Genomic DNA, 24,868 nt, shown 5'->3' with positions numbered 1-24,868 from the left:
TCAGGTTCACATCGTGGGGAGGGAAGGGATGGTCCATGTCTTGAGACGAATCAACTTGGAGAAGTTGATCTGACCTAAGTCCGGAATGGGTGCCGTCCAAAGTTCTAATCCACTGGTGCTGGTTCAGCTATTCTCGGCAAGATTCAAAGTGCGTATTGGTGGTGGTGGTGGGCCGAGGTTCGACGCGGTTCAAATGACTAAAGTACTAAGGTTTGCATCTATTTCGTCAACTTGCGTGCGTCGCGTTCTTCTTTGGGCCTGCAGCTGAGACGACGGGTCCCGTATTTAATGCTACCGCACCGACATGACTGCTTGGAAAAGGATAGGCGCAGATTGCCAAGACGAAGCTCGGCCGAATTGATTATCTCTGTGATCCTCTGATGCGTCTGCTGTGAAATCTGAACTCACTCACACACACACACACACACACCTCTCCTTCCTCACATGAGCCGTTCATCTCATTTATCTTCACACGCCATCTCACTCGCACCACGGAAACTCACTTTTCATACAAAGACTCACACTCGGATTCAAAATGCCTCTCTCATCACAAGCAGTCAACGAAATCAAAGGCATCGTGGAAAATGCCGTCACAGCCTCTCCCAGCGGCATCCCCGGAACGACCGTAGTCGTCATCGACCGCACCGGCACCGAACAATTCGCCCACGCTGCCGGCACCCGGGGCGTCGCCTCCTCGGAGCCCATGACCCTGGACAGCGTCTACTGGATTGCCTCGTGCACGAAAATGGTGGTCGGCATCGCGTGCATGCAGCTCGTTGAGAAGGGCCAGCTGAACCTCGACGACGCGGACCACCTGGAGAAGCTCTGCCCGGAGCTGGCCGACATTAAGGTCCTGACGTCCGAGGGGAAGCTCGTGGATAAGAAGCGCGGCATCACGCTCCGTATGCTGCTGACGCACACAGCCGGGTTCGGATATACCTTCTTTAGTGAACGGCTGCGCGATTGGAGTCTGCCGGCGGGGATTGATGAGTTTTCTGGGAGTGTGAGGGATATGGTGCAGCCCTTGTTGTTCCAGCCGGGTGAGGGCTGGGAGTACGGCGTAAGTGAATTTTTGAAGGTGACACTATTGAGACCATGACCTCTAACTTGACTCGCAGGTCGGTATTGACTGGGCTGGCATTGCCCTGGAGCGGGCCACGAACATGAGTCTGAACGACTACATCCAGGCCAACATCTGCCAGCCTCTGGGCCTCAAGAACGCCAACATGATTCCGACGCCCTCGATGAAGGCGCAGTTGGCGTACATGCATTACAAGAGGCCCGACGGCAAGTTGGTCCACAGAGACCACCCTCTTCATCGCCCATTGATCGTGCAGTCGGAGGAAGAGATCCGCGCCTGCTTCAACAGCGGCGGCGCCGGCATCTTTGCAAAGCCGCAAGAATACACCCGTACGTACTATGCCTCTCTCGAAATCATGTCAAACTATCGAATGACAAACTGAATGATCCCAGGTATACTGGCAGTCTTCCTCAACGACGGAACCTGCCCCATTACGAAAGCCCAACTCCTCAAGAAGGAGACGGTAGACGAAATGTTCTCCAACCAAATCTCAAAGTTCCCAGACTTTGCCCGGCAGGGCGTCCAGGCCGCGAAACCGGAGCTGACCAACGGGATCTCGGAGCTCTACCCGATCCCGGGCAACCCGCCGCAGGGCTGGGGCCTGACGTTCATGATCACGGGCGGGCCGACGGGGCGCTCGAGCGGGACGGCCTGGTGGGCTGGGCTGCCGAACCTGTTTTGGTGGTGCGACCGGGAGAACGGGGTGGCCGGGATCGTGTGCTCGCAGATTCTGCCGTTTGGAGACGCTTCGGTCATGGGGCTTTGGGCGCAGGTTGAGGCTGCTGTGTATAAGGGGCTGAGTGCGTGATGTCTATGACCATGCTCATGAACCGAGTCTCTGATCTGGACAACACCGTGTTTCCGCGGGGTTGCTGATGAGGCTTGTTCCTAGTCGGAATTTTCGGAAACAGATTTCCATGTATGGATGCTTTCCTATTGGCCTCCTTTCATAAGAATGAAGCTAGTAATATGTCAAAGAGGACTTGAACCAATTCCATTGCCAGAGACTCAGTGCATGAGGGTTGTCCCACTCGCCATTGGTTTACACAGGTGCCTAGGTAGGATGCAACTGCAAGACGACCTCAAAGTGGGCTGATTTTCCCATCAGAACCCTCCTGACGGTTGAAGAATGCAGCCAGCGACATGGTAAGCTTCAAGAACGTCTAACCAAACCATTGGATCCTTTGACCTGTGGCTCGTAAGGTTCACCGCAAGCAATGGAATCCGGGGTTGACAGCTCTCGCTTCCGGAGGATGGTGAACCCCCCTTACCCTCCCTTTCTTTTCCCCGGATCCCATCCCAACCCCGGTTTCCCCAGCCCAGCCAACACCGGACTTGGCACCTGGCATACACACCAGAGACTGACATCGCAGAAGAAGAGGATCTGCGGGGGGGGGGAAACATGAACCAACTGGCAAACTCGCCGTATGCACCCCGCTTTCTTCTCCTTGCTGACGCAGGCGACACGCTAGAGAAGCCTAAGAGAGGTGAGAGAAGGGGGAAAAAACGCGGGGTTTTGGCGACAGGGACCTCCCCGTGACGACGTCGTTTCGGATGGCCGGGGGATCTGACTGGTCACGAGTTTTGGAACTAGCGGGGATTTTTCTTTGTTGGGGGAAAAGAAACTGGAGACAGCTGGAGACCACACCCACCCCTTCTTTTCAGCTTCGATTGTCTCGAATCTCCGCCTCACAACCTGGCTCAACCTCCACATTGAAATCTCATCTCACCTCACCTTGACACATACCCACCGAGTAGTGTGAGAAGAAACCACGATAACCGACGATACGCGAACGCGATGAGGCGGCAGAATAGCAGCTGCGACCAATGTCGCAAGGGCAAGAGGGCCTGCGACGCGGGCGCCCTCAAGGATATCCAGCTGTGTCTGGATGCGGACCTGCAATGGGAGGTTGGTAGGTAGCACAGAGTGAATCGAAGCAAATACACTTTTCCCTTTCACCTTGGGACTAATCTCTTCAGCAACAGATTGGCAGAGCATGAAGGGGCCGTGCTCAAACTGTTCAAAGACGCGCAAGTCGTGCACATTCAACTGGGCCCGGTCACAGCAGGCCCAGCTCCGCGTCCGAAGGCAGTCCGCCGAGAAGACCGCTGCCGCTGCCGGCGCCGCTTCCGCTTCCGCCGCGCCGAGTCGGAAGAGGGTCAAGTCAACACACAGCAAGAAGAATAACAACATCAACGAGAGCAATAGCAACAACGCTTCGGTATCGCCAGCATCGCAAGGTCCATCAGGTCTGAGTGAGGCCCAACTCGCCGAGCTTCAGTCACTCATCCCGGATCATATCGCATCACTCACCCACGAGACGCCAAGCTCACATGCCTTTGGCGGAGCAGCAGCAGCAACAGCAGCAGCAAACGACTATGGATTCCCCCAAGACCTCTTCACGCTATCCCCCGCCGACGAGCACCTCACCTTCGACCCATCCGCCGACGACGCCGCTTCGCTCCTCTTCCCGGGCCCCTCATCCCTCTCGGCGCCCAGCTGTCTCTCAGATGAGCTTCCAGGCTTCGATGACGCCGACCTCGTCTCCATGCACGGCGCCTCGACAATCAGCCTCAGCCCGGACTCGACTTGCTCGACCATGGGCATCAATCCGAACGCCCGCAAGAGGGCGTGGCAGCAAGCGCACACCATGAACTATGCGCCACCTGGTGGTGCCGGAATCTCAGAGTACTCGGCCACGCAGGCGATGATTGCGCGGACGAATCAGGCGCTCATGACGGATAACCTCATGAAGCTGTACCACGACGTCATGGAGGGCGCGCTCTCGTGCTGGCTGGTGGAGCAGAACTGTCCTTACATACTTACCCCCACACAGCTGGAGCGTTCGAGTCTCGTCGGCGATGCGCGAGGTCACGATCCAACGCAAATTCACCTTAACCTGCCCAACAGGATCTACCGCCGCGTCTTCAAGCTAGACAAATCCCTCGCCTCGCTGGGCCTAAAACCGCTCAGCGTATCCGAAGATCGGAAAGCCACGAAAGCGCTACACCTCGCCATCATGGCCTTCACAGCGCAATGGGCGCAAGGAAGTCAACGGAGTCAAGCACGGTACCAGAAACCAAACGGCTTTGGGGAATCCGTGCCGGGAACCGAGCAGGAATTCGACACGGCGCTGCAGATATCATTTTGGAACCAGGCGCAGCGGTGCCTGGATGATTGCGCTGGGGTGGACTCGTTCAAGGTGGCCATGGCGGAGCTCCTCTTTGGTCTTACGCAGAAGAATCAGGAGAGCGCGGAGGGGATCGGGTGGGAGTTCAACGAAGGAATGGTCGGCCAGAGTCAGTTGGGGTACGATTACAGCAACGGAGACGGAAACGACTGGGAGACGCCCGGCACAAAGGAAAAGGTGCAGACGGCGCTGGATGAGGAGGGGTACTCGCTTTACGTAGAGCGCGGCGCTCGACGCCTACACGTCCTCAAGCGCAGGTGTGAGAACTTTGAGAGGAGAAAACGGGCAAAGGCACGCGGCATGAACACGAGAAATGAATCGGGATGGGCTGGTGGTATTGGAGAAGATGCCCACAGCGAAGAAAAGGCAACGATGAAGATGCTCTTCTGGCTCGCCATCATGTTCGACACCCTATCCTCCGCCATCTCCGACAGACCGCCTGTCGTCTCAGACGAAGACAGCCGCGAGACAGCAACAAAGAAGCAAGATTCACCGCCCTGCAAAGACGAAGACGACGACACCATCCCGGCAGTGATGCCGCCTCCAGACAGCTGGAACGACCAATTCATCATCAAACGCAACCAAAAACTCGCACCTCTACGCTGGCCCTGCCCCACCGACACCTTCGAGCGCGAACTCCGCGACGCAGCCCCCGTCAAAGTCCTGCTCTTCCGCAAAATTACACGCATCCAAGCCCTCTCGTCCCGTGGCTCCGCGTCCCCAAAGTCCATCGAGGACGCAATCCAAGACGGGCTGGCGGTCTACCGCCACTGGAACATGATGTACGGTCCTCTATTTCGGGACTGCATCGAGCACCACGACGCGATCCCCTCCAAGATCCAGAGCTGGTACATTTGTCTGCTGGGACACTGGCTTCTCGCGGCGATGATGATGGCGGATTGCATCGCGCTCGTGGATGAGCAGGGGCTCGGGAGTGCCTCGCGCGCCGCGGAGAGGGTGGCGAGTGGGTTGGTGGGCGATCTGAGGAGGGCGAGCGTGCGCGAGGTGTCGGATCTCGCGAGGGCGGCTACGCCGCAGCATGATGTGGGCGGCTTGGGTGTGTTGTTGGATTTTCATCCGGCTGTGAAGGAGGGGGCTTTGCTTACGGAGCCGTGGACTATGGTGTTGATTCGGTCGTTTGCGATGGCGGGGACTTTGTTGCTTGAGGAGGCGGCGGGTGGTGGTGGTGGGTTGGGTGTTGGGGATGAGGTTGTGGCGGAGGCGCTGGATCGGTGTGAGGACTGTGTCAAGGCGTTGTGGTATTTGGGGCGCAAGTCGACTTTGTCGAGGCAGGTTGCTGGGATTCTGGGCGGCGGGTTGCTTGCGGAGCGGGCGAAGGGATTGAGTGTTGAGGGCATGGTTGGGAGTCAGGATTCTTGGAACGTTTTTGGGCCGGTTGAGATTTTGTGATTTGAGCGGCCTTGGGGCATCTAGGGACGGGCCTTGGGTAATGCAAAAGGTGGATGAAAAGGGGAGATAGAGTGTATTTATGTCAAGTTGTGCCGACAACTTATCAGTTAAGAACGAAGCGACTGGAATACGATGTCACGATCATGGGCAATGTTCCATTCAAGGAGCACACAGCTATTCACTTCTCTCGGTAAAGCATGTGCCTGATGACTGCCACTCTATTGTTCATGCCAAAACAGGATTCAAGAGGTCATGAACACCAAGCTCGAGACCCCTAGTCAGCCTCAGCCTCGCCAGAAACCTTGGAAGACAAACACTGAGCATCTGCCGGAGGGTCGGCAGATACGTACATCAGACCCGCTCCGTGCCGGGATAGAGGTACGTCACACACCCCTCAAACCCCGAAACCCCGCATCCGACCGCCGATAAGCAACCCCACCCGTCATCAGCCTCCGTTCGCTCCCCCGGAAGACCAAGTTCCTCGTCTCTCCGACTACAAGACAAGACTTATGAAACCATCGAAACTCACTTGAACATCTCCGACGCAGAGTCTACAGATCACGACCCCTTCCACCATCCCAAATCTCTCAGAAATGGCCCCCTCCTTCCACATCACATCCGCAAACCCAACCCTCCACTGGTCCAGCAAAACCCCTCCCCTCCTCACCGTCCCCCAAAATCAGCCCGTAACCTTTGACCTCCACGACTCCTCTGGCGGTCAAATAACACCAACCACAACACCAACCTCCCTCGCGACCCTAAATCTCGCAACCTTTGACCCAATCCACGGCCCCGTCGCCATCACCGGCGCATCCCCGGGCTCCGTCCTCGAAATCGAATTTCTCTCCCTCAAACCGCCTAAGGGCTGGGGCTGGACCGCAATCCTCCCAGGCTTCGGACTATTAGCAGATGAATTCCCTAATCATGTCATTAAACACTTCCACTGGGACGCCGACGCGACGCATATTGTGTTTAGACCAGGCATCAAGATCCCGCTGCGTCCGTTTTTAGGCATAGCGGGGGTAGCGCCGGCTGAAGCAGGTCCCTTCCCGACGATCCCGCCGCTGGAGACGGGCGGGAACATAGATTGTAAACACATTACGGCCGGTACGAAACTCTACCTCCCCATCCGCGTCCCAGGGGCGAATTTCTCGTGCGGGGACGGGCATGCCGCCCAAGGGGATGGGGAGGTCTGCGGTACGGCGATCGAGACGCCCATGAAAGCTACGTTGCGGTTCACGGTGCGGGAGGAAATGCCGTATGTTACGAGTCCGCAGTATGATACGCGGGGGTCGGTGCATGCTCGCGGCCATAAGGCGGAGGATGGTGGTGTGTATGCGGTGCTGGGGATTGATTCTGACTTGTTGGAGGCGAGTAGGAAAGCGTTGAGGAGTTTACTTGCGTATCTTACTGCTGAGAGGGGGCTTGAGAGGGAGGAGGCGTATATGCTGTGCAGCATCGCGGCTGATTTGAAGATTGCGGAGATTGTTGATATGCCGAATTTTGCGGTGTCTGCGAGTATTCCTTATTCTATATTTGAGGAGGAGTCTTGAATCTACCCAAGCATTTTTACATGAAGATTCTGACAACTGTATTCCCTCCTTCCTACACCCATCGTTCGTGATAGACTGTCATTTGTCATGATTCGAGCACACTTTCCTTCCTGAAAGACCCTGCCGAAGCCCTCTTTGAGCTCCTTCTGACACCCATGTAATTAAATGCCGGATCGCCCATCACGCCAACCGTATAATGCCTCGTCTGATCACATTCCCTCCTGAACCATCCCAGCCGGAAGCCCAAACCATGCATATGCCCGTGTACCTCATCCGACGACATCATTTCGGAGCCAGGCGGCAGATGCGCCGCCGCGTTCGAGTTCCGGAGCAAACTTGCCGCCGCGGCGATGCTGCGGAACCCGTCCGGCGCGAGACCCCTCGCATCCATGTCCAGCAACCAGCTATTCCCGCCGCCGCAGCGCCGGATCGAGGCCGATATCAGCGCCCAGATGTTGAACAGGATGACTGCTCCCAGGATACCTACCACGACATACGTGATGGTCGGGTTCTGTACGAGCCGACGGCGGCCATTGTCATATACGGTCGCCTCCACAACCGGGGCCGGCGAAGGTCCGCTTTCGGCGGTGATGGGTTTGCGGTTTACGACGTTGGCGAGTTGCGCCGAGCTCAGGGCGTAGTTGTGATATATGTTTTGCATCACGTCCGCCTGCTGTCCCTCGTCTCCAAACGCCGACAAATCCAGCGTCCCATACGGTTTAATCAGTGGTCGGAAGGGGCCCTCCACCCCTTTGAACTGATCTCCTGTGCCACCGAGATCGACCTCTGGGTACATGGCAAACCAAGTGTTTAGATCAAGCGTGGGGTCCAGGGGCCTCATGGACGCCATATCTGGTCGTGGGGGGTTCTCCGGGTCAATGGCGAGACGGCCATCGGAGAAGACCAGATTGGTTTCCGCATCAACTTCGACCCAAGAGTATTTGCAGGTCCAAACGGCGACAAAGGAAAAGTTGTTTTGAGCCGGGTCAAACGCTCCCCAAACATAGGTAGGGTATAAAGCCGTCGTCAAGTTTGAGTGCACCAACTGGCTCTCGAGCATGCAGCCGTCCACGACTGGGTTCGCTTGCGTCTGAATCATGCCAGAAAAGTATATGCTTCCCAGCGGATCGGCCGGGTCAGTTTTACCGAGGTCGATGTCTTTTTTGATCCTAGTAGGTTTGTCGTTTCCAGGATCACAAAATCTGACGACTATGGCCGCGTAATAGCCTACTCTCCCGTTTGTCGCGGTAGTATTATAATGGCTGATGTCGTACGTATCCTCGCTGAGTTGGGTGCACTGAGACTCAACCTTGGTCGCTGGTGTTTTGATTGCGACGGAAAGGTTCTTGGATGGGTCGAGGGTGTCGATGCTTTCGAAATCATGGAACAAAAGGTTGTCGAACGTGTTTTCCGGATAAGTTAAAGAGCCTTCTTCCCGACGGGTCCAAAGACCATTGAACATTTCTTGTTTCGCTGTGTAATCAAGCTCGTACCCAACGTTGTCCCGTATTTGAAACCAAGTCTTTTGTTGGAATTGAGCTGGTGTCGAACCGGGTATGACTTCGACTGTGAAGATGATCGAGACAAGGGAAGTGAGTACCCCGCATACGAGGGCCAGGCTTTGAGAGACGGTGACAGACCAGAGACGGTAACGGAAAGAGTAGTACAGCGCGCGTAGTCCCAGCATATCCAATAGGGAGCGGTCAAGGTCGCAAGAGTTACATGTGGCTCTAGAGAGCTGGTAGAGAGTCGCAAGATCACGGTATGACCAATCGCAAGAGCTGATGTAGAGGGACACTGCGAGTGCTATGGTAGCTGGGAAGGAAGTCCACATTAGGTGTAAATAGCCGTCTTCTTCAATGGTTGCAAGTCCATTCGATGTCTCGGAATGTCGGAGGGTGACAACAAGACTACTCGCCAGCAGCATGGTGAAGATGCAGAATACTACACGTGATGTCGTTTTCAATACCAAGGGCGTAAAGGCGCCGCTGTTCCAGTCCGGCGATGGGCCTTTGATTTCTGCAGCCCGGTTTGTGATGTCGTGATGATTACTGAGAAACATTGTACTTCCGAGGAGCGTTGCCGGGTCGCGATGCCAGACCGAGGTGTAGTGATAATAACGCCAAAGTAGAAACGCAGTGATTCCGGCGTTGAAAATGAACAGCGCAATCATCGCTAGGCAAATCTTGGGGTTTATGGTAAGGCGAACGATACGCTGCAGCGATGTACCACTTCCACTGGTGCTTTCCTTTTGTCGAAGGTGGTAGTGGCTTGCGAATGGCCCAAGCCGGCGTGTAATGTTTTGAGATGAATCTTGCAACATGTCGGTCGTCACAACCTCTGGGAACTCGGTAGTCGCGTGGCCCCTGAACCTAAGATCAACACTGAGCGGACCAGTCCACCCTGAAACTGTATCCGCGTGCCAAATGTCCTTGGGCGGGAGTGAATTGTTAAACATTGTCATGATGTTTGGCGTGGACAAAGGTCGTTGCTCATCATAGACTGCCATCACTTTCGGCTTCACCCCATCGTCGGTGACCTGAACTTTTGTCAACCAAGCTTGCGGCTCGCAGATTACAGCGGCCGGTGGATGGAGATACTCAGACGAGTTATCGCTCCGTAGCTTGAATACCCCATTGTAGTATAAGAAAGCCGGCGCTTGTAAAGGCAATCCAGAACAGGGTCGGCCGACCTTTGAGTCCGTCTGCAAGCCCCAAAATGTGGCATTCGGTCTCGGAGAGGGCCAGGCGTCAAAATGCGGGACGATGACTGGTTCTTCGCATCCATCGAATTGAAGCTTCACGGTAAAGTTCATGTATAAGCCCCTGCCCTGATAGTTGGCGATGTTGTGCTGTTCCAAAATTGCGTAGGAGTTCAACTTGACGCACTGGGTGTCTAGGAAAAGCCCACCTACGGTGGCCGTTACTGGGTTGGCGACAGTTCCTCGACTGAAATCACTCCCGGTGTAAAACGTTTGAAACGCAAAACCTTCCGCGACCCCGTAGGGATAGTCGACGTTGAAGTCGTATTGTGCCCTTGCCCTGTAATAGACGCTCGCGTCCGGCGTGTATGTAGTTTCTGGTGTCACCGAGTCAAAGGTGTCTTGTAGAAGGATGCCGATAGGGCGTGTAACTTGGAGTCCCGTGAGGCTGTATAATCCAGGAGCAAGGATGATTTGAACCTTTAGCAAGGCAGAAATGGAAGCCACCAGGAAAACAAGATAATGCCTCCGACGAAATGACCGGGAGAAAACAAGAGGTAAAAGCATCGTGGTGTAGTCGAGTGCTAGATCACTTTCTCCGAGCGAGGGACCTGAACGTAGAGAAATCCAAGGCATATACATCATAGCCTGCAGCTCGACTCTGGCCCAGAAAATGGTCAAAATCGTGAGGACTAGACAGCAAAATGTCAGACAGTCGAACGGGGTGTCATTTCCGGGATTGAGAGTCGAGGATATGGCGCACTACTTACAAGCAGTCGGCCCAAATCGCCACAGATAAGTGTGCAACAGACTTTGACGACTTTCGAAAAGTCCATTATTGGTATTTGAGTACCACAGCATGGCAGCCAGCGCCACGGAGAGGAAGAGGAAGAGGCTGGCAAAGAGTGCTAGCCCAAGTGGATGTAGCCAAGTCGGGCGCCATGAAGCTGCCACGTATCCTTTGTGATTGCTCTCCTCATCAATGCCGGCGACTTTCACATTCTCAGTAGCCTTTAACAAGCCATGACTGGCATTGACATGTGTGTAGGAGGTGCTGTTCTGTGATTTCGAGGAGGGCTCGATGGATCGAGAGGTGTTTGAAAATTCGGGCTCTGCGTTTGCAATGAGGTTTATCTCTTCGCGAGGCCTCCATATGTCATTATTGATGGTCGTGCCACTCGATGTCTCGATGTGAATAGGCTCGTAGCTGAGGGTGTTCCGTGAGATGGGTTTCCGACGGATGCTGTATGGCTTCTGGCTTTCCTTCCGGCGCCCGCACGGAATATCGTCGCGATACTCCATTCTTCTAATAACCACTCGTCTATTTCAACGCCGACCTCTTTCTCCGCACAGCCAATGAATCCTGCAGAAGCCAAAAGAGATGAGTGAGCGTCTATCGCGGAAACCAGCTGCGTTTAGGGGCGGGTTGGCTGGTTGTCGCCATTTTGTATGTATGACCATACGGCTCAGTGCCGCGGAACTGCAGGACCAAGCTGTTGCCCCATTGGCCTAAAATGAAGAACGCCTCGAGATCTTCAATCCTCCAACTTAAGTTGTAATAATGCAACCTAGGCGGGGGTTAAGCGCCGATGCGGGTGGGAGGCTCAGCAAGAGCACAAGAAGACCCACCACCCCATCAAACGGATGGACTCTTCGGGGATAGGGCACAAGGCGACTGACTGCTCGAGGCGTTTGAGAAAGTCATCTAGTAGGTGTGAACAGATGCAGATATGGCTGGGTTAATTGAGTGGTCAGCCGCTTGTCGTCAATCAGAATGACGAGCGTGAGCCTGCTGAAGCGGACCCCGGTGCATCCATGACCAACTGCGGCCAGCTTGATGTGGCTTGATCATCATGAATCTCCGCCTCCTTGTCGGAAGGATGCGTTTCGGATTCACTGTTGCATGATATGATTGAGTGGATTGGGACTTTGGTGATTGGGGGCTGTGTTGGTTGTTGGTTGTTGGAAGTTAAGAGTGGGAAGCTGCATGTTGGTTGTTGGTTGAACTGCAACGCTCACTGCCTTGGTTTCCAGGTTCCTAAAAATATGGAGGCCGACTGCGACCCACTTCCGAGCCGATGGGTGGATCCAACGGAAGCCGAAAAGCGGCACCTCGATTACTGGATTTCGGAAGGTACAGAGGTTACCCCGCAAAGCAGCTTCCGAGAGCGCCGCATTCCAATTACCGCTGCAAAGCTAAGAAAGCCGAGGCAACCAATAGGCGCACAATCAACGGGCTCTTCTTACCGTGTGAGGCAATGAAGACCCGACGGACCTCTCGGCCTAGAAGTCCGTCTCGGCTGCTAAAGAGCGCCGAGTCCGGGGCGGTCTGCTACTGACTGCATCTTCCTTCGGATTACCAATCAGCAGATCTTCCTGTCTGTCGTAAGCGGACTGCTGAGATGGGGTCACACCGTCACAGTAAAATAGCGTCAACCTTCGTGCTCTTCACGGCTCTAACGGTTGGGAAAAGAAAGGCTCGGACATGTGGTAGTACCTCAAGTACCTGCCTACCTTACCTCACTTACCTACTAGTAAATCGCTTTTCAGTAGGTACCATGGAAAAGCAATAGGACAAGCGGTCAATACCGGAGTCCGTGTGCAACTCTGAACTTGAACGGAAATGAAGGGAAGACGCAAAGAGATATAAGACGGACTGTGGCCCGTCTAGTCTGGCCGGAACTGCTGTTCATCTCAATATCTAATCCATCACGCTCGCCAAACATGACACCCGAAGAAACCCTCCCCGAAAGATGGGTCGCGGCCTGGTCCACCGACGACCCGGCCGCTTTCGCGCAGCTCTTTAAGCCGAACGCCGTCTACATTGACCACGGCTCCCAGCTCCACGTGACCCGGATGGACAACCACCACCGGGTCTGGCGCAACGCCGTTCCCGACTTTACGGCGGTGTTGGACCCGTCTACACCCATTTGGTGGGCCAAGAAGAACGGCGATGACGGAAAAGAGAGGACGACTTGTGTGTTTAGGTCTCTCATGAACGGGACATTTTTGGGGTCACTACCTAGGAAGGCGGCGACGGGGGCGGGGTGGTGTTTTGTAGCGATGGTTTGTATGGAGATTGAAGATGGATTGATCTTGAAGCTGGATGAGTTTTATCGGGATAGCTTTGAGAAGGGTGTTCCGGTGGATCAGTTTCTTCGGGATGCGTGATGAATGGAATGAGTTTGTCTTGATGCTTCTTCTGTGGATCTCTCCACCATCGACAATCGTCCCCAATACCTGCTGTGTAGTTGAGTTCCAGGACATGCGGCAATAGCGTCAAGGTTGCAAGCTATCTTGTACCTCAAACTGTGCAAATGCAGCCTTCTCATCTACTCACATCTACTCACCTGGGACCTAGACGTTGCAGTCGTTGCCAGATTTGGTCCATGATCTTGAGCAGCGAAGTAATGAGTCTCGATTTTCTTCCATTGGTTTCTCAAAGAAGAGCAGCAGAGGATTAGTGGATGGAGCCTAGACCGTTGCGGTGATTGAGGCCGGAAACAGACAGCGCCAGAGCCAAATTGGGGTGGACCACCGGCACAGCGGCAGTGGGCGGCTCGCTAGGCCCGCCAACCGACGGGGGCAGCGGCGCCATCCAATTTGGGGCTGACGATAAGGACACGTGGAGCGCGATAAGACATGCTGTGGGGCCACCTTTAAATTTGTTTTTACCTCTAGCCGGTACGTACAATCACCAGCACCCCTCGTGCCCCTCCGCCGCCCGGGAACCCCAACACTTCCAATTGAACGGGCACACAAACCGCCGGCTTCCCTCTCCGTCTCACGTCTCTTTGGTTCCTTCTCCCGCAATAAATGTGGCCACTTGTTCAGTGTCGTCTTGTCTTTATTATCCGCTGCAACCTTGTTTAATTATCAAGCCGCGTCTCTTTGACAAACACCCGCTCGTCCCTTGCTTTCCCCCCTCGTGGCACCAAGACATTCTCCTACAAACTTCCGTACGGATATTGAATAGCGTTTTACTCGCAGCACCACGCATTAATCGCAATCACCCACAACCAAAACATAATCAGGCTCGAGTCACACTATCGCAGCACCGGAAACCAGGGCCCTAAACCAACCGCTGTCGCTTCAACGCTTTGCCCCTCCTCGCGTGAGAGTCTCGACTCTCCCCGGACCCCCCCCCCCTCCCCCCGGCCACCTGATCATCGCTCCCAGCCCCCCATCTCGCCCTCTTTCGCGCCCTCGTGGCCCTGGAAGTGGCACTCGCAGAGTCGCAGCAACACCTCATCTTTTGCCCTTTCGTTCGTCAATCGTCGCGCTTCGTCAGTCACACCGCAACAACCGCTGCTGCGCGAGTATCCGCCTCCAAACATCACACTACTGCACCTACGCTCTCCAGAGTCCAGACTTCCCACCTCTCTACTTTTTTTTTCGGCCTCTTTTACCCTGCATTTCTGCAGCAGAGAAACCACGTCAGGTCTCACCGCTACGTCAACGCATCGAAAAACCTGCAACCCATCATGTTCGCCTTCCTCCAGACCCTGCTCGAGTTCAACTCCCACGTCACGCTGTTCCAGCGTATGATGTTCCTGTTCTCCTTCTGCCTCTCTGGTATCATTCTCGCGGTCCAGGCGTCGCAGGCTGGGGAACCGGATCATTTGCGCATTCGCTGGACGCGCTTGACGGAACAGAGTCGGTGAGTTTTGCTTTTTTTCTCTTCTTCTCTTCTTACTATCGTATTGCCTCTACGGATACTCCCTGCATTGCCGTCTTGTCAACGAGGCGGCATAGTACTAGACATCTATCTGAACTCCCTCTCGTCTGAACTAATGGTGAGAGTCAAACTCAATCAAGCCCCCCAATTCATCCCTCTCTAAATTTCCCCTCCTTGCTTGCTTTCTTTTGGTCCCCGTCTATCCTCTGCACCAATCGTTTCAATGCGCATTGCAAAATCTCCCTCTCCCTGTCTCTTTGACTTTCAAACTTCCGTGCGCAGGAAGCCCGGCAGGCGGCAAGCGCCAATCTGCATCTGCAAGGCTTCTTCCCAAGGGCCCCAAGGGCCCCCCAAAATCCCACCATCAGCGCCACCTGGTTCTTCCATGCGACAAGGTTTCAAAGAAGAAAATCCCCGCAATTTAATCATTTCCCTTTATTTTTGGGGACAAAGATCCAACACCACTTCATGAACGGACGGTTCCACGAATCCACGGACGATCGCAAACGCGCTAGCTCCAAGGATACCTTACTTGTTTTGCCCGTCCACATTTCATTTTTCCAAGGCAGCTGAGGGTGGGGTGGTAGTACCAAAGCGGTCCAGCCCATCCATCTACCTACCTTAGCACCCACCCAGACCTCTCAACCTTTTTATAAGACCAACGCCATGGAACCACACCACACTAACCGTTCGTGACCTCTTCTTGTTGCTGACCTGTCCCCATTCGCAGTCCTTACTGGTACACCTTCTACGTCACCCAAGTCTTCCTCTTCGTCACCGGCGCCTACCCCATGCTCTACGACAAGATGACAATGTACATTGGCAGCGGCTACGAGGAGCAGATCCTCAACATCATCTGGGTCGGTCTGCTCAGCGTCGAGGCCCTCATGGTCGCCGGCGTCGCTGGCGTCGCGATTACGCGCAAGTTCAAGGGCGCCCCGAAGCAGAAGACGAACTGAGGTCGCACACGTGTGCATATGCGCAATCGCAGATGACGATTCTATACCCTTATCATTTTGTTGCTGTTGTCTATATTCGAGATCTATCCATCCCTCCTGCCGGTGGAGACGAAGAACATACCTTTTGGGCGAAAGATATCATGCCTGCATATATTGCTTCTATGGAGTCGGGGGCTGTTTTGAATATACCTTGTTATCGCATTGCGCTCGCTTGTCCTTCAAGTGTGCCATCCCGAGTGACCGACGGTCATTATTATACCAACCGAGAACGATGAATCGAGTCGAAAAGACACCAGATCCAAAAACGAAAGACTAGACAGACGGGCACCGGGTCCCAAGCATACAAATGCCACTACCAGCGTTCGAAGAATCCAGCCTCAAATTACTACAAGATACCCACGGCTTATCCCGCATCATACCCTAAGGAAAGGTCACGAAAGAACGATTGAATGAAGAACACGAGAATGTGAGGCGCGAGAGCTCCACGCAACGAAACGAAGATACAGGATGGGCCTCAACTATGGTCCATCACTACGCCGCTAGCATGGAAACATTTAGCCGCCAAAGGGAATCAGGCACGAGCATACTTGGGTGGGAGGATAAATGATCTGAGGCTTCGCTTCGCCTTAGCCGACAGCCGCCACATGGCAACAGGCCCAGCTAAATGCCCGAGTCGACCAGATTCATGATGGGTGGGAAAAGATGCGCCCCACGGCTATCAGCTGCGAGGGTTCTGTGGGGTTACATCAATGCCAACTAACGTCGGTGGTATTGGCATTATAAGCCAGCTCTCTCTCAACATGGAGCAGAGGAGCGGTATAGTCGAGACTAGAACATAGAACGACCATTTATCCTAGCTCTATGAATCGGCATGCCATGCCTCAAGTTGGAAGAGAGATACAATCAAATACAAACTAGTCAACCGAGATTTCCGAAATTGGCGATTGGGCTCTATACGTGACCACGTGCCATGCACACATCTTACTTAGTTGAGGCTTTCCTCTCAGTGTGTGTGAGAGATGCCCTTCGGAGGGGATTAAATTGCTGTGAAGCGGAAAACTGGTTTTGGCGAAACTGGGTTTCCGCATTCCCAGTTTTTTTATGTAGACGGTGTTGAACAAGGCTTTGAAGGGCATCTGTTGCCGATGTCTCATATGCATAAGCGAGATCCTCCGAGGGTCCAATGTGCAATGTTTGTTGCGAAGTGGCTACTGTTGCCGTAGTGTGCATGAGAGACCCCCTCGGGGGGTGGGGGGGGGGGGGTTAAAAGTGCTGTCGCAGGGCCGCAACACGGAAGCACTTTGTCTAGGCTTGCTGATGACACGCCAGCTGCATCGGTGTATCTGATTCTGATAGGATGAGCTGACACCAAGTTATCCGACGCCCCTTCGGTATGATTCGGAATGCAGCCAGGACGCACGATGGAAGGGTCAGCAAACGGTAGACTTTCCACTTGAACTGCGCTTGGCAAGATCCTATGGTTGTGATAGGATAGGTTTGCCACACCACTCTTTTGCGAGGGAGCAATATACCGGTTGAAAGCCTTGGGGTGGGTTAAAAATGCAGTGAAGGAAGGCGTCCAAACTCAAGCTACCTTCCACACGCGGAAGTGAAGCACACTGGCCGGCGTCCTTGGGGGGAATTAAGAATGCAGTGCTGACCCATTTAACCCATCCACATTCCCGTCAACATCTCATCATCTTAAATGCATTAATTCACAACGGGGGTCTGCATCCGCGCTGGGGGCTTTGTGAGGGAGGGAATCCATCGATCAAAGGACGCACGCAGAACGTCTTCTGGAACATCCACAAGAATGCTGTGAATAGGCGTAAGCTCCAAATACTGGCACTCTCGGCGACGGTTGATTATAGACCAGAATTTTGGGGTACATGGAGCGTAGCAATGGCAGCGTGCGGCTTCGATATGTTGTTGAATACTTCAGCTTCCCGCATGCTTCATCGTTTCTCGTCGAATAGTCAGGCCAACATGTCGTCAATTAGCCTCTATCACTTCCCCTCGTCTTCATCAAATCATTTCATTGTCTTCAGCCTTCCAGGTAGGGGAACTCGGTTGTTTCTAGCTTGCCTGCTTATAGTGGTAAATGGCCGTTGATGATGACGAATACGTGCGAGCTAGCTACTTCCTTGATTGGCACCAAGATATGAGACAATCTCTGAAGTTCGGCTCCTGTTTCTTTTGTTTCTTTCCCCAATGTACCCGATGCATCATGTGACAAGCAAACCCAAAGCCAATAAGTGTGGACAGTCAGTCTGTCCGGGGAGGCTAAAATTGTAGTGCAATGGCAAGATTGGCGAGATCGCACGCTAGTTGAGGCTCGTATCCAGCAGGCAGTTAGTTCGCATGGAACCAAATCCCATTGGAGGTCTGCTTCGCCAATAGAAGTCTCGAAGCTGCGCCGGTGCGTGGTCTGAGGCTGGGCAAGCTTATCATATCAGCTCATATACGAGAGCCAGGCAGTGATTGATACCATTGAGATGGGTTAAAAAACGCAGTGAGCTAAGTGCAGCGGTGTGCCGATGCCATGGGGGCTGAGTAAATGCAATGAAGCCGGTAGTGCCGGGTGGTCCTGAGTTGTTGCCCAATCCCAGCCATTTCACCGTAACGATGCATCATGCTTACTCACACCCGTTCTCCAGCGAAGCAAAACATCATATTCGTCCTCGGCCCTTCGTAATAACTTGAAAGATCGCGATATTATACTCTTAGATCCTCTTTTGTCTTGCCCTCTCGTCTATATATCTTCCCCATAGGTAACGGCTCAGCCCGGTAGAGACGAGAGATAACACGATGCGGTCTCACTTACAAGATGAGTGAATAAAATACAGCCTGAAGTAATCTAAAGAACATGACAGGGTTTTATATGTATCTTGGATAAACGCCAACTTGCATGCCCCAAGAGAAATCGGAAAATAGCTATCAAAATCCACATTCTCAAGTTATGTCTCAAGCTTTTGCCATGGCGCGAACCATTATTGGTGCTGATATCCTAAAGACAACTCTTAACCTATCGATCGACAGTACTGGGATTGATACGAACAGATTCTCCCGCAAGAACTAAAGGCTGTAGTGGGAACTGGACTCATGCAGTCCATGGATCTGGAGGCCGGCGCGAAGTCTTGGGACACGAATCGATGATTTACCAACTTGACAAAGACGAAGAGTTTTCGGCCTGAATTGAGGTGCAGAAACCACAACTAAGCAAGAAAAGACAGAAAATCTTTCTTCCAGTACGGCAACTCACTGAATGTCCCTAACGAAGTCTAAATTAGAGATCCAGCATCGATCCAGACCAACATTTTCCAAACAGACATTTCTTCCAAGTAAGATCGCACGCTCAAAGGAAACGGCGCGTTTGACTATGGATGCCTGGCGACTTGGGGCTCGTGTTAGACTCACGATAAACCTCGACGCTGGATGCGCAAGATAATTGAACATGTCCTAGGTTTTAGGATGCAACGAGGCCAGTTTACGGTACATAGACCTACGAACGAGCCGCGTACGGCTCTCTGGGACGCAGATATATGTTTCAGTGGCTCCATTACACTTCTCAAAAGTTCTCGAACAGACCCAATTAGTGCATTTCGTGAAGCAGTTTCTATTCTTGTACTTTCATTCCTGATTTGAGCGAATGAAACTTGTTGCCATGTGGTTAGCATACATTCCTCTGTGGCCTTCAGTATTACGTAAGGCAAGGGAATCACTCCTTTGAAGTGAATTAAGAACGCAGTGTAGAGAGTCAAGTACAAGACTACTGATCTGACAATGTAAGGAAGCATGGCTGCATTAGCGTGCGGTCTTGGGAGATGGGAGGATTCACCTCCTGCACATGCATACACCGGATGACCAGTCAATGTATGAGACTCAGGGAAGGCTTCTAGGTGATCTCAACACGCAGGGTACTTTCGGCTTCTCCAGCATTTCCTGTGGAGAACTTGCCCCGACAATGTATGAGAATTGGAGGATTACTGTTCGTAGAGCTATGTTCCAAATCACTTTCACAGGCAGGACAAGCTCGAGGCACGCACTTGCGTGCCACATCATTCAACGGATAAGTTCGTACAATGTTTGTTCACATAAGATGGTTCCAGCCGCTTCGTCTCGTCTCCGCTTCAAATCGATACGTGGAGCGGAAGCGACCTGGTGTGCGTAATTTTATAGAGGACGGGGTCCTATCGGAGGCCTACTTCGCTGACGTGAAGCTTAAGGCTGCGCCAATAGGCTGTCAGGGACACGCTTAAGTGCGTGACGCACCATGAAAAAAATAAGGACAAGGCACCCGCAGGTGTCCTTGGTGTGGGCTAAAACCGCAGTGAATGGAGTGAATGGAGAAAAAGGGTGTTCAGCATTCGGACAACACATCCACTTTTGTAACAACCCAAGCTGAACCGGCATTACTACATACCAATCCCGTCAACCTCAGACTCAGCCTCACTCACGTCTTCCATCTCATAATATTCTTCTCACAGCGCTGAATTGATATCATGGCAGCACCGGTTCGAGAACTAGATTCATCTGATTCAATAGCAGCGACCTCAATCCCCACATCAACGTCCTGAACCTGTCAACGATCGAACCCTCCCCAACATCGAGTCACTTGATCCACGGCATGATAATTTTAAGCTCTAGGTACTAAAGCAGCACGTTTTGTATATCTTCGGATTGTCTTTCGTCGTCAAGGACGATAGGTCTCGACAGGAAGAGGTCGATTTCTCATTTTCAGGATGCTACGCCCCCTTTTCTCGTGAATTATCTTCAAAGTCACCGCATAGGACTTCTACTCAATCACCTCGCTCGCATGATTCATAGTCATGAATACAACACCCAGACTTTTCCGAGACAGAAGCCCCTCAAGCTGCTCTGCTCCCTAATAGTCTTACTCCCATGGCGATTGAGTGAGGGTTACTCCGTAAGCTTGCCACGTATAAGTGCGCGCACCTCCTCATCCTTGCTTTACGCCAGAATAATCCTCACAGCTTTATCACAGGACGATGATCAGCGTGCCGCAATTCGGAACGATTGTACGTGTGAGAGACACGTGGGTGAATTGACTTTGTGTGCTTCCCACGCTGAGAATTAGATCTCCGCGGCGCGAACTCTAAATAAGGTATCTCAACGTTCTCGCCGAGACATGTACTAATTGAGTAAGCGAGGGGACCCTGCGGCTCGCGCCGGATGATGACCAACGTGCCTGGGGATAGGGTCAACATACTCCGTATGCCCAAGGGAAAATGTGGTAAATTGACTTTGTGAACTCTCTCCTTTTGTGGTTAGGTCACCGCAGCACAAACTCTACATAAGTTCCAAAATGCTTGAGTAGAGCCTCAAAGCTTGGCCATGAACGGCTTGGTAATCTGAGGACTGGAGTTGACTTTCACTGTCAGACTTAGCTTCAAAGCTTAATCATCAATGACAGCGCCTCATTTAATATAATTGACTTCATCCAGACCAATCCTTCCTTTCCGAGACCAAGTCTCGCCCACAATTGGAGAGCTTTCCCCGCGTTGTATGCATGGGATAGTTGATCGTCACAGTCTACTCCGACGTATTATCAATTATTTCCAGGCGATGAAAACAACTCTGCTTTCGTGTAAATAGCGGCGTGGTATCAATACGCAGCCTCATTGCAAAATTGCATACGCACCCGCAACTCTTGTAACTCTCGTGCATGATTGCAGAGACTCACAATTTGCTGGTGGATTTGCACTCATTCAAAGAAGGTCTACCTGCATAGTCTGCCCGAGAAGCAAAGTCCTAATCTGGATATCGTGCAACTTAAAGAGCGTGACGATATTCTCTCGCTCGTGGGGGAGCCCTGGATCAGAAATGAGCAAACTCATTGCCTCGTACTGCAAAGCCTACGTCGAGTGCGTTCGTGGGTTCGAAAGTCCCGTTGAGAGTTTTTCAAAGCGCCGTCTAAACGCTGTCCATCCGCTGATTCCGGCCACGATTCCGACCTTGCGCAACGCACCGGCCACCCCGGCCAACCCGGCCACTCCGGCCTTGCTATTGACATTAACACCACGAGCAAGTCTGCTACATTGTCCAGCTCCTACTTTAACCAGCATTCATTGTTCTCTGTAAAGTCTGGTTGATTACGGTCACTAAGATTATCCCCTTTTCGCGAACATGCGTCGCGATGGGGGAGCAGGGGTGCGGGTTGTTTGGGTTGGTGCTATGCCCATTGCAGTTAATCCTTTTAAGCGCATAGCTGTGTAATATTAAAAAAAGGATAAAATTGCTGGAGCCTGGAGGTATTATCATCGAGACTTTCTGTCTTGTGGTGTTGTTAGTCACGTCGCTCGACCTGCTCGTATTCCGGAGTCTAGTTGAACTATGACTCCAAATCAGTTAGAGCCAATTTAACCACTATAACAGTATTTCAACCAGGCGCTGTAGGAGGCCACCAGAAAGATTGATCAAATTGATGAAAGCCAATTACTGAGGAAAACCAAATAGTCGGACTTTTACAGCATTATGCAGACAGAAATATCAAGAACTTAGATAGAGTGCTGTTCTTGTTAGTAGTAAGTCGAGGCAACTAACTACACCACGAAAAGTAAAGCACCGGTGATGATGTTCGGATATCCGGAACCGGAAACAGTATTTTCTGTTCCGTACTGGACGGCTACCAGCTTACAAAGGTCAAGTGCAGCGGATATAACACCGAGTTAGCTTGAAGGATATATAAAGACCCTCAATATTGCATACTTCAGGTTCATGAGCATCTCATCACATCCACATCTTTCTCACTCTCTTACCAACAGATCTTTTAAACTCAAGATGAAGTACATTCTTTTGACCACCATCTTTGCCGCTGCCTGCGCAGCTGGACCTCTGGCTGAAGTCAGAGATCTGACTGGCACGCCCGAGAACACTCTCACCTATGTCGACATTACTCCGGCTGAGTTGGAACCGCAGAACGCCAACTTGACCGATCTCGTCGCCAGAGATACGCTCCCTAACACCAGCTGCCCAGCTGGACAGACTTATGATCGCTCAGTCTGCTTCAAGTCCAACATCATTCGCAGCTTCTGCGTTGCCAACCCTCGCAGCAACCGCGAGAAGATTACGGATACCCCTTGCCGCGCCAACGAAATCTGTGTCCAGCGTCGTCTCGTCAGCAGCGGCAAGAGCTACGCCAAGTGCATTCCCGTCGTTGACCTTGTCTTGTGGAAGACTAGCCCGGACGGAAACAAGGAGGGCTGCACTACCACCACCGTCAAGAGTGGCGGAAACCACCACGTGGGAACCATCGTTTACGATGTGAACAAAAACCCTATCCAAGTCGACAAGATCCGTTACCTAGGAGAGCCTGGTGATGTCGATGAGGGAATTGGCGGATCCACCCCTTTCTTCAGCAGCAACCTCTTCAGCTTCGCTGGAGGCCACTACCTTAAGAGTAAGGAAACAAGATGAAATGATACTAAAGAATCAAGCTAACGAGAACACAGCTTGTGTCTTTGCCGGTGGTTTCGGAAACCTGAACGCCTACTCCTGGGCTTGGGTTTAAATCTGAGTTGAGTATCGAGACGTTTGTTACGACCCGTCATGCAGGGATGGCAGTCGATCGACCCACTCTGGTGTCGAGCGGCTGCGACAAGACATTTGTACTGTAGGATCACGGGAACAATAGGGACTCGATTCAGAACGGAAGGAACCTGGTACAGGTCTGAGTGCTCTTGGTGGATCAGGAACCAACGCTCATTCAGAAAGGAACTGTTCCGTATGACTTGTATACAGCATGGCCTGAGCCTCGGCTAAGGTCAGACTTCCATAGCTCTTCGGTAAAAAAACGGTTTTCATACCACTCTCAGTTTAACCCCATTTTAAATTGCCGTGTTGAGTCTCAGTGTAATCTGATTGGTCTCCAAAGTTGAAAGAACTGATCTGTTTGGCAGATTGCGCTTCATAACCGCGTACAGCTATGCATCTTACGTGTAAACTTGATCTATTACCTGTGACATTAGACTCTAATGTTCGATAGCTGACCGTCATGACATTGTGCTTCAGTGTTGTTATGGAATCTAAAGAAAAGCTGTGTTCTTGAGCGATCGGGGGTTAGAGGGTCACATTTTATTTATGTAGCTGGAAGTTTGAAGGGAGATTTCTCTAGAACTGAAACTTGAGACAGCCGATTCTACTTACTTAAGGTATGCAGATAAGTCCGAAAACTGTGATCGAGGCTGCGTATTGTGGAATCAACAGAGACAGTCTTACGAAGGAAGAGTCGTGCTACAACAGTCTTAGATATGTCACAGTTCCAAGCCTCAGCCCCTCAACAAGATGTAGGCTCCGGGGCATTATGAGCATGGTATACCGTCGATACCAAGTTATCCTTGAAGAATTCAGTTTGCGATGAGTTAGACCTATTTTCCTTCCGGAAATAGACTGCACACACCAAGGCACACAGAAGGTAAGAAAGCCAATGAGCCACAGGGTGTGGAGCGAGCAATAGACATGACTGCCGGCTGCACTAATTGTTGGAATATTGACGATTTCGGAAGGTATTCGGGCTGTTGCAAACGGCCCCTTTACACATACTTACACCTAACGGAGGAATTGTGGGCTCTGCCCATAACCTTAACTTCCTCCTTCCGTATACATATGCAGTTCAATATACCAGATATTCAGCTTTGTACCGGCCGAAAGGCCTGCTTTGCTGACGTACGTTACCGACACTAATCATTATCATTGAAGTAACCAATCAGCAAGTTTCAATTGCATAGAAGTATTTCGAAATTATTTATCTGGCTCCAGCGAACATAATCAAGGATTGAAACAATTCACTGAAAATGCGGAAGTTTATCAGGTTTGAGACTTGTGTCCAAGCTCAGATATATTGCCATAACACCTTAAGTCGACGACGGCCTGGCGCTTGAATTCGAGTTCCTAGTTGAGTTGATGACTAGATGCATCCCTTTACTTTGAATCACTCGTTATAACCCGGTGAACAACACATCTTCGACAGCGGCAATTCTGAGAAAGTGGCTAGTACGTCCATGCTTAGGTCTGAAACGGAAGTGCCCGACCCAAAGAACCTGAGCACTAGACGTCGGCATCTAAGATGGAGACTAATTGGTAATGGTGGGAAAAGGGGGATAAAGAGCTCAGTGTAGGAGGATCCACTAAGGCCGGCGACGGTACCTGCCGTCCTCCGGACGCCCTGGGTTCTTCAAGGTGGTAGCCGGAGACTTCAGTATGATTTCCCATCTGTTTATGGCTATACCGATGAAAGTTTTGGCATCTGATATACGAGGGCAAAAACCGTCTCAAC

At 52.2% G+C, this 24,868-nt stretch overlaps 7 protein-coding genes across 7 annotated transcripts; 6 read left to right on the top strand and 1 right to left on the bottom strand.

The window, feature by feature from the left end:
* Nucleotides 1-535: 535 nt before the first annotated feature.
* BDZ83DRAFT_577540 (beta-lactamase) lies at nucleotides 536-1,889 on the top strand (the record flags this gene model as incomplete). The annotated part of the gene is made up of 3 exons (XM_060505027.1): nucleotides 536-1,060; nucleotides 1,119-1,410; nucleotides 1,474-1,889. 3 exons carry the CDS (start codon nucleotides 536-538, stop codon nucleotides 1,887-1,889), a joined length of 1,233 nt encoding a protein of 410 aa, XP_060365004.1.
* Nucleotides 1,890-2,723: 834 nt separating this feature from the next.
* On the top strand, nucleotides 2,724-5,856 carry BDZ83DRAFT_621215 (uncharacterized protein). Its single transcript, XM_060508249.1, has one exon. The coding sequence runs from the start codon at nucleotides 3,079-3,081 to the stop codon at nucleotides 5,680-5,682; it is 2,604 nt and encodes an 867-aa protein (XP_060365003.1). The 5' UTR covers nucleotides 2,724-3,078; the 3' UTR covers nucleotides 5,683-5,856.
* Nucleotides 5,857-6,032: 176 nt separating this feature from the next.
* On the top strand, nucleotides 6,033-7,278 carry BDZ83DRAFT_318642 (uncharacterized protein). Its single transcript, XM_060502355.1, has one exon. It carries the CDS (start codon nucleotides 6,276-6,278, stop codon nucleotides 7,233-7,235), a length of 960 nt encoding a protein of 319 aa, XP_060365002.1. The 5' UTR covers nucleotides 6,033-6,275; the 3' UTR covers nucleotides 7,236-7,278.
* Nucleotides 7,279-7,320: 42 nt separating this feature from the next.
* On the bottom strand, nucleotides 7,321-11,238 carry BDZ83DRAFT_577605 (uncharacterized protein; the record flags this gene model as incomplete). Its single annotated transcript, XM_060505034.1, has 2 exons — nucleotides 7,321-10,628; nucleotides 10,707-11,238. The coding sequence occupies 2 exons, from the start codon at nucleotides 11,236-11,238 to the stop codon at nucleotides 7,321-7,323; spliced, it is 3,840 nt and encodes a 1,279-aa protein (XP_060365001.1).
* A 1,111-nt stretch (nucleotides 11,239-12,349) lies between these two features.
* BDZ83DRAFT_792391 (uncharacterized protein) lies at nucleotides 12,350-13,107 on the top strand (the record flags this gene model as incomplete). The annotated part of the gene is made up of 1 exon (XM_060515757.1): nucleotides 12,350-13,107. The coding sequence occupies exon 1, from the start codon at nucleotides 12,661-12,663 to the stop codon at nucleotides 13,105-13,107; it is 447 nt and encodes a 148-aa protein (XP_060365000.1). The 5' UTR covers nucleotides 12,350-12,660.
* Nucleotides 13,108-14,420: 1,313 nt separating this feature from the next.
* Nucleotides 14,421-15,573, top strand: BDZ83DRAFT_577541 (uncharacterized protein; the record flags this gene model as incomplete). Its single annotated transcript, XM_060505028.1, has 2 exons — nucleotides 14,421-14,596; nucleotides 15,345-15,573. The coding sequence occupies 2 exons, from the start codon at nucleotides 14,421-14,423 to the stop codon at nucleotides 15,571-15,573; spliced, it is 405 nt and encodes a 134-aa protein (XP_060364999.1).
* A 6,801-nt stretch (nucleotides 15,574-22,374) lies between these two features.
* On the top strand, nucleotides 22,375-23,010 carry BDZ83DRAFT_577446 (uncharacterized protein; the record flags this gene model as incomplete). Its single annotated transcript, XM_060505021.1, has 1 exon — nucleotides 22,375-23,010. The coding sequence occupies one exon, from the start codon at nucleotides 22,375-22,377 to the stop codon at nucleotides 23,008-23,010; it is 636 nt and encodes a 211-aa protein (XP_060364998.1).
* Nucleotides 23,011-24,868: the final 1,858 nt, after the last annotated feature.

This window comes from Colletotrichum acutatum (genome assembly GCF_030867785.1).
Source record: "Colletotrichum acutatum strain CBS 112980 chromosome Unknown BDZ83scaffold_46, whole genome shotgun sequence".
In the NCBI taxonomy this organism is placed as follows: Eukaryota; Fungi; Ascomycota; class Sordariomycetes; order Glomerellales; family Glomerellaceae; genus Colletotrichum; species Colletotrichum acutatum.
Note: the sequence above shows the minus strand (reverse complement) of the source record. Positions and strands in the feature narration are given on the sequence as shown.

Excerpts from the sequence above, each read along its gene's own strand:
- BDZ83DRAFT_621215 (XM_060508249.1), top strand. The coding sequence starts at position 3,079 with ATGAAGGGGCCGTGCTCAAACTGTTCAAAGACGCGCAAGTCGTGCACA.
- BDZ83DRAFT_318642 (XM_060502355.1), top strand. The coding sequence starts at position 6,276 with ATGGCCCCCTCCTTCCACATCACATCCGCAAACCCAACCCTCCACTGG.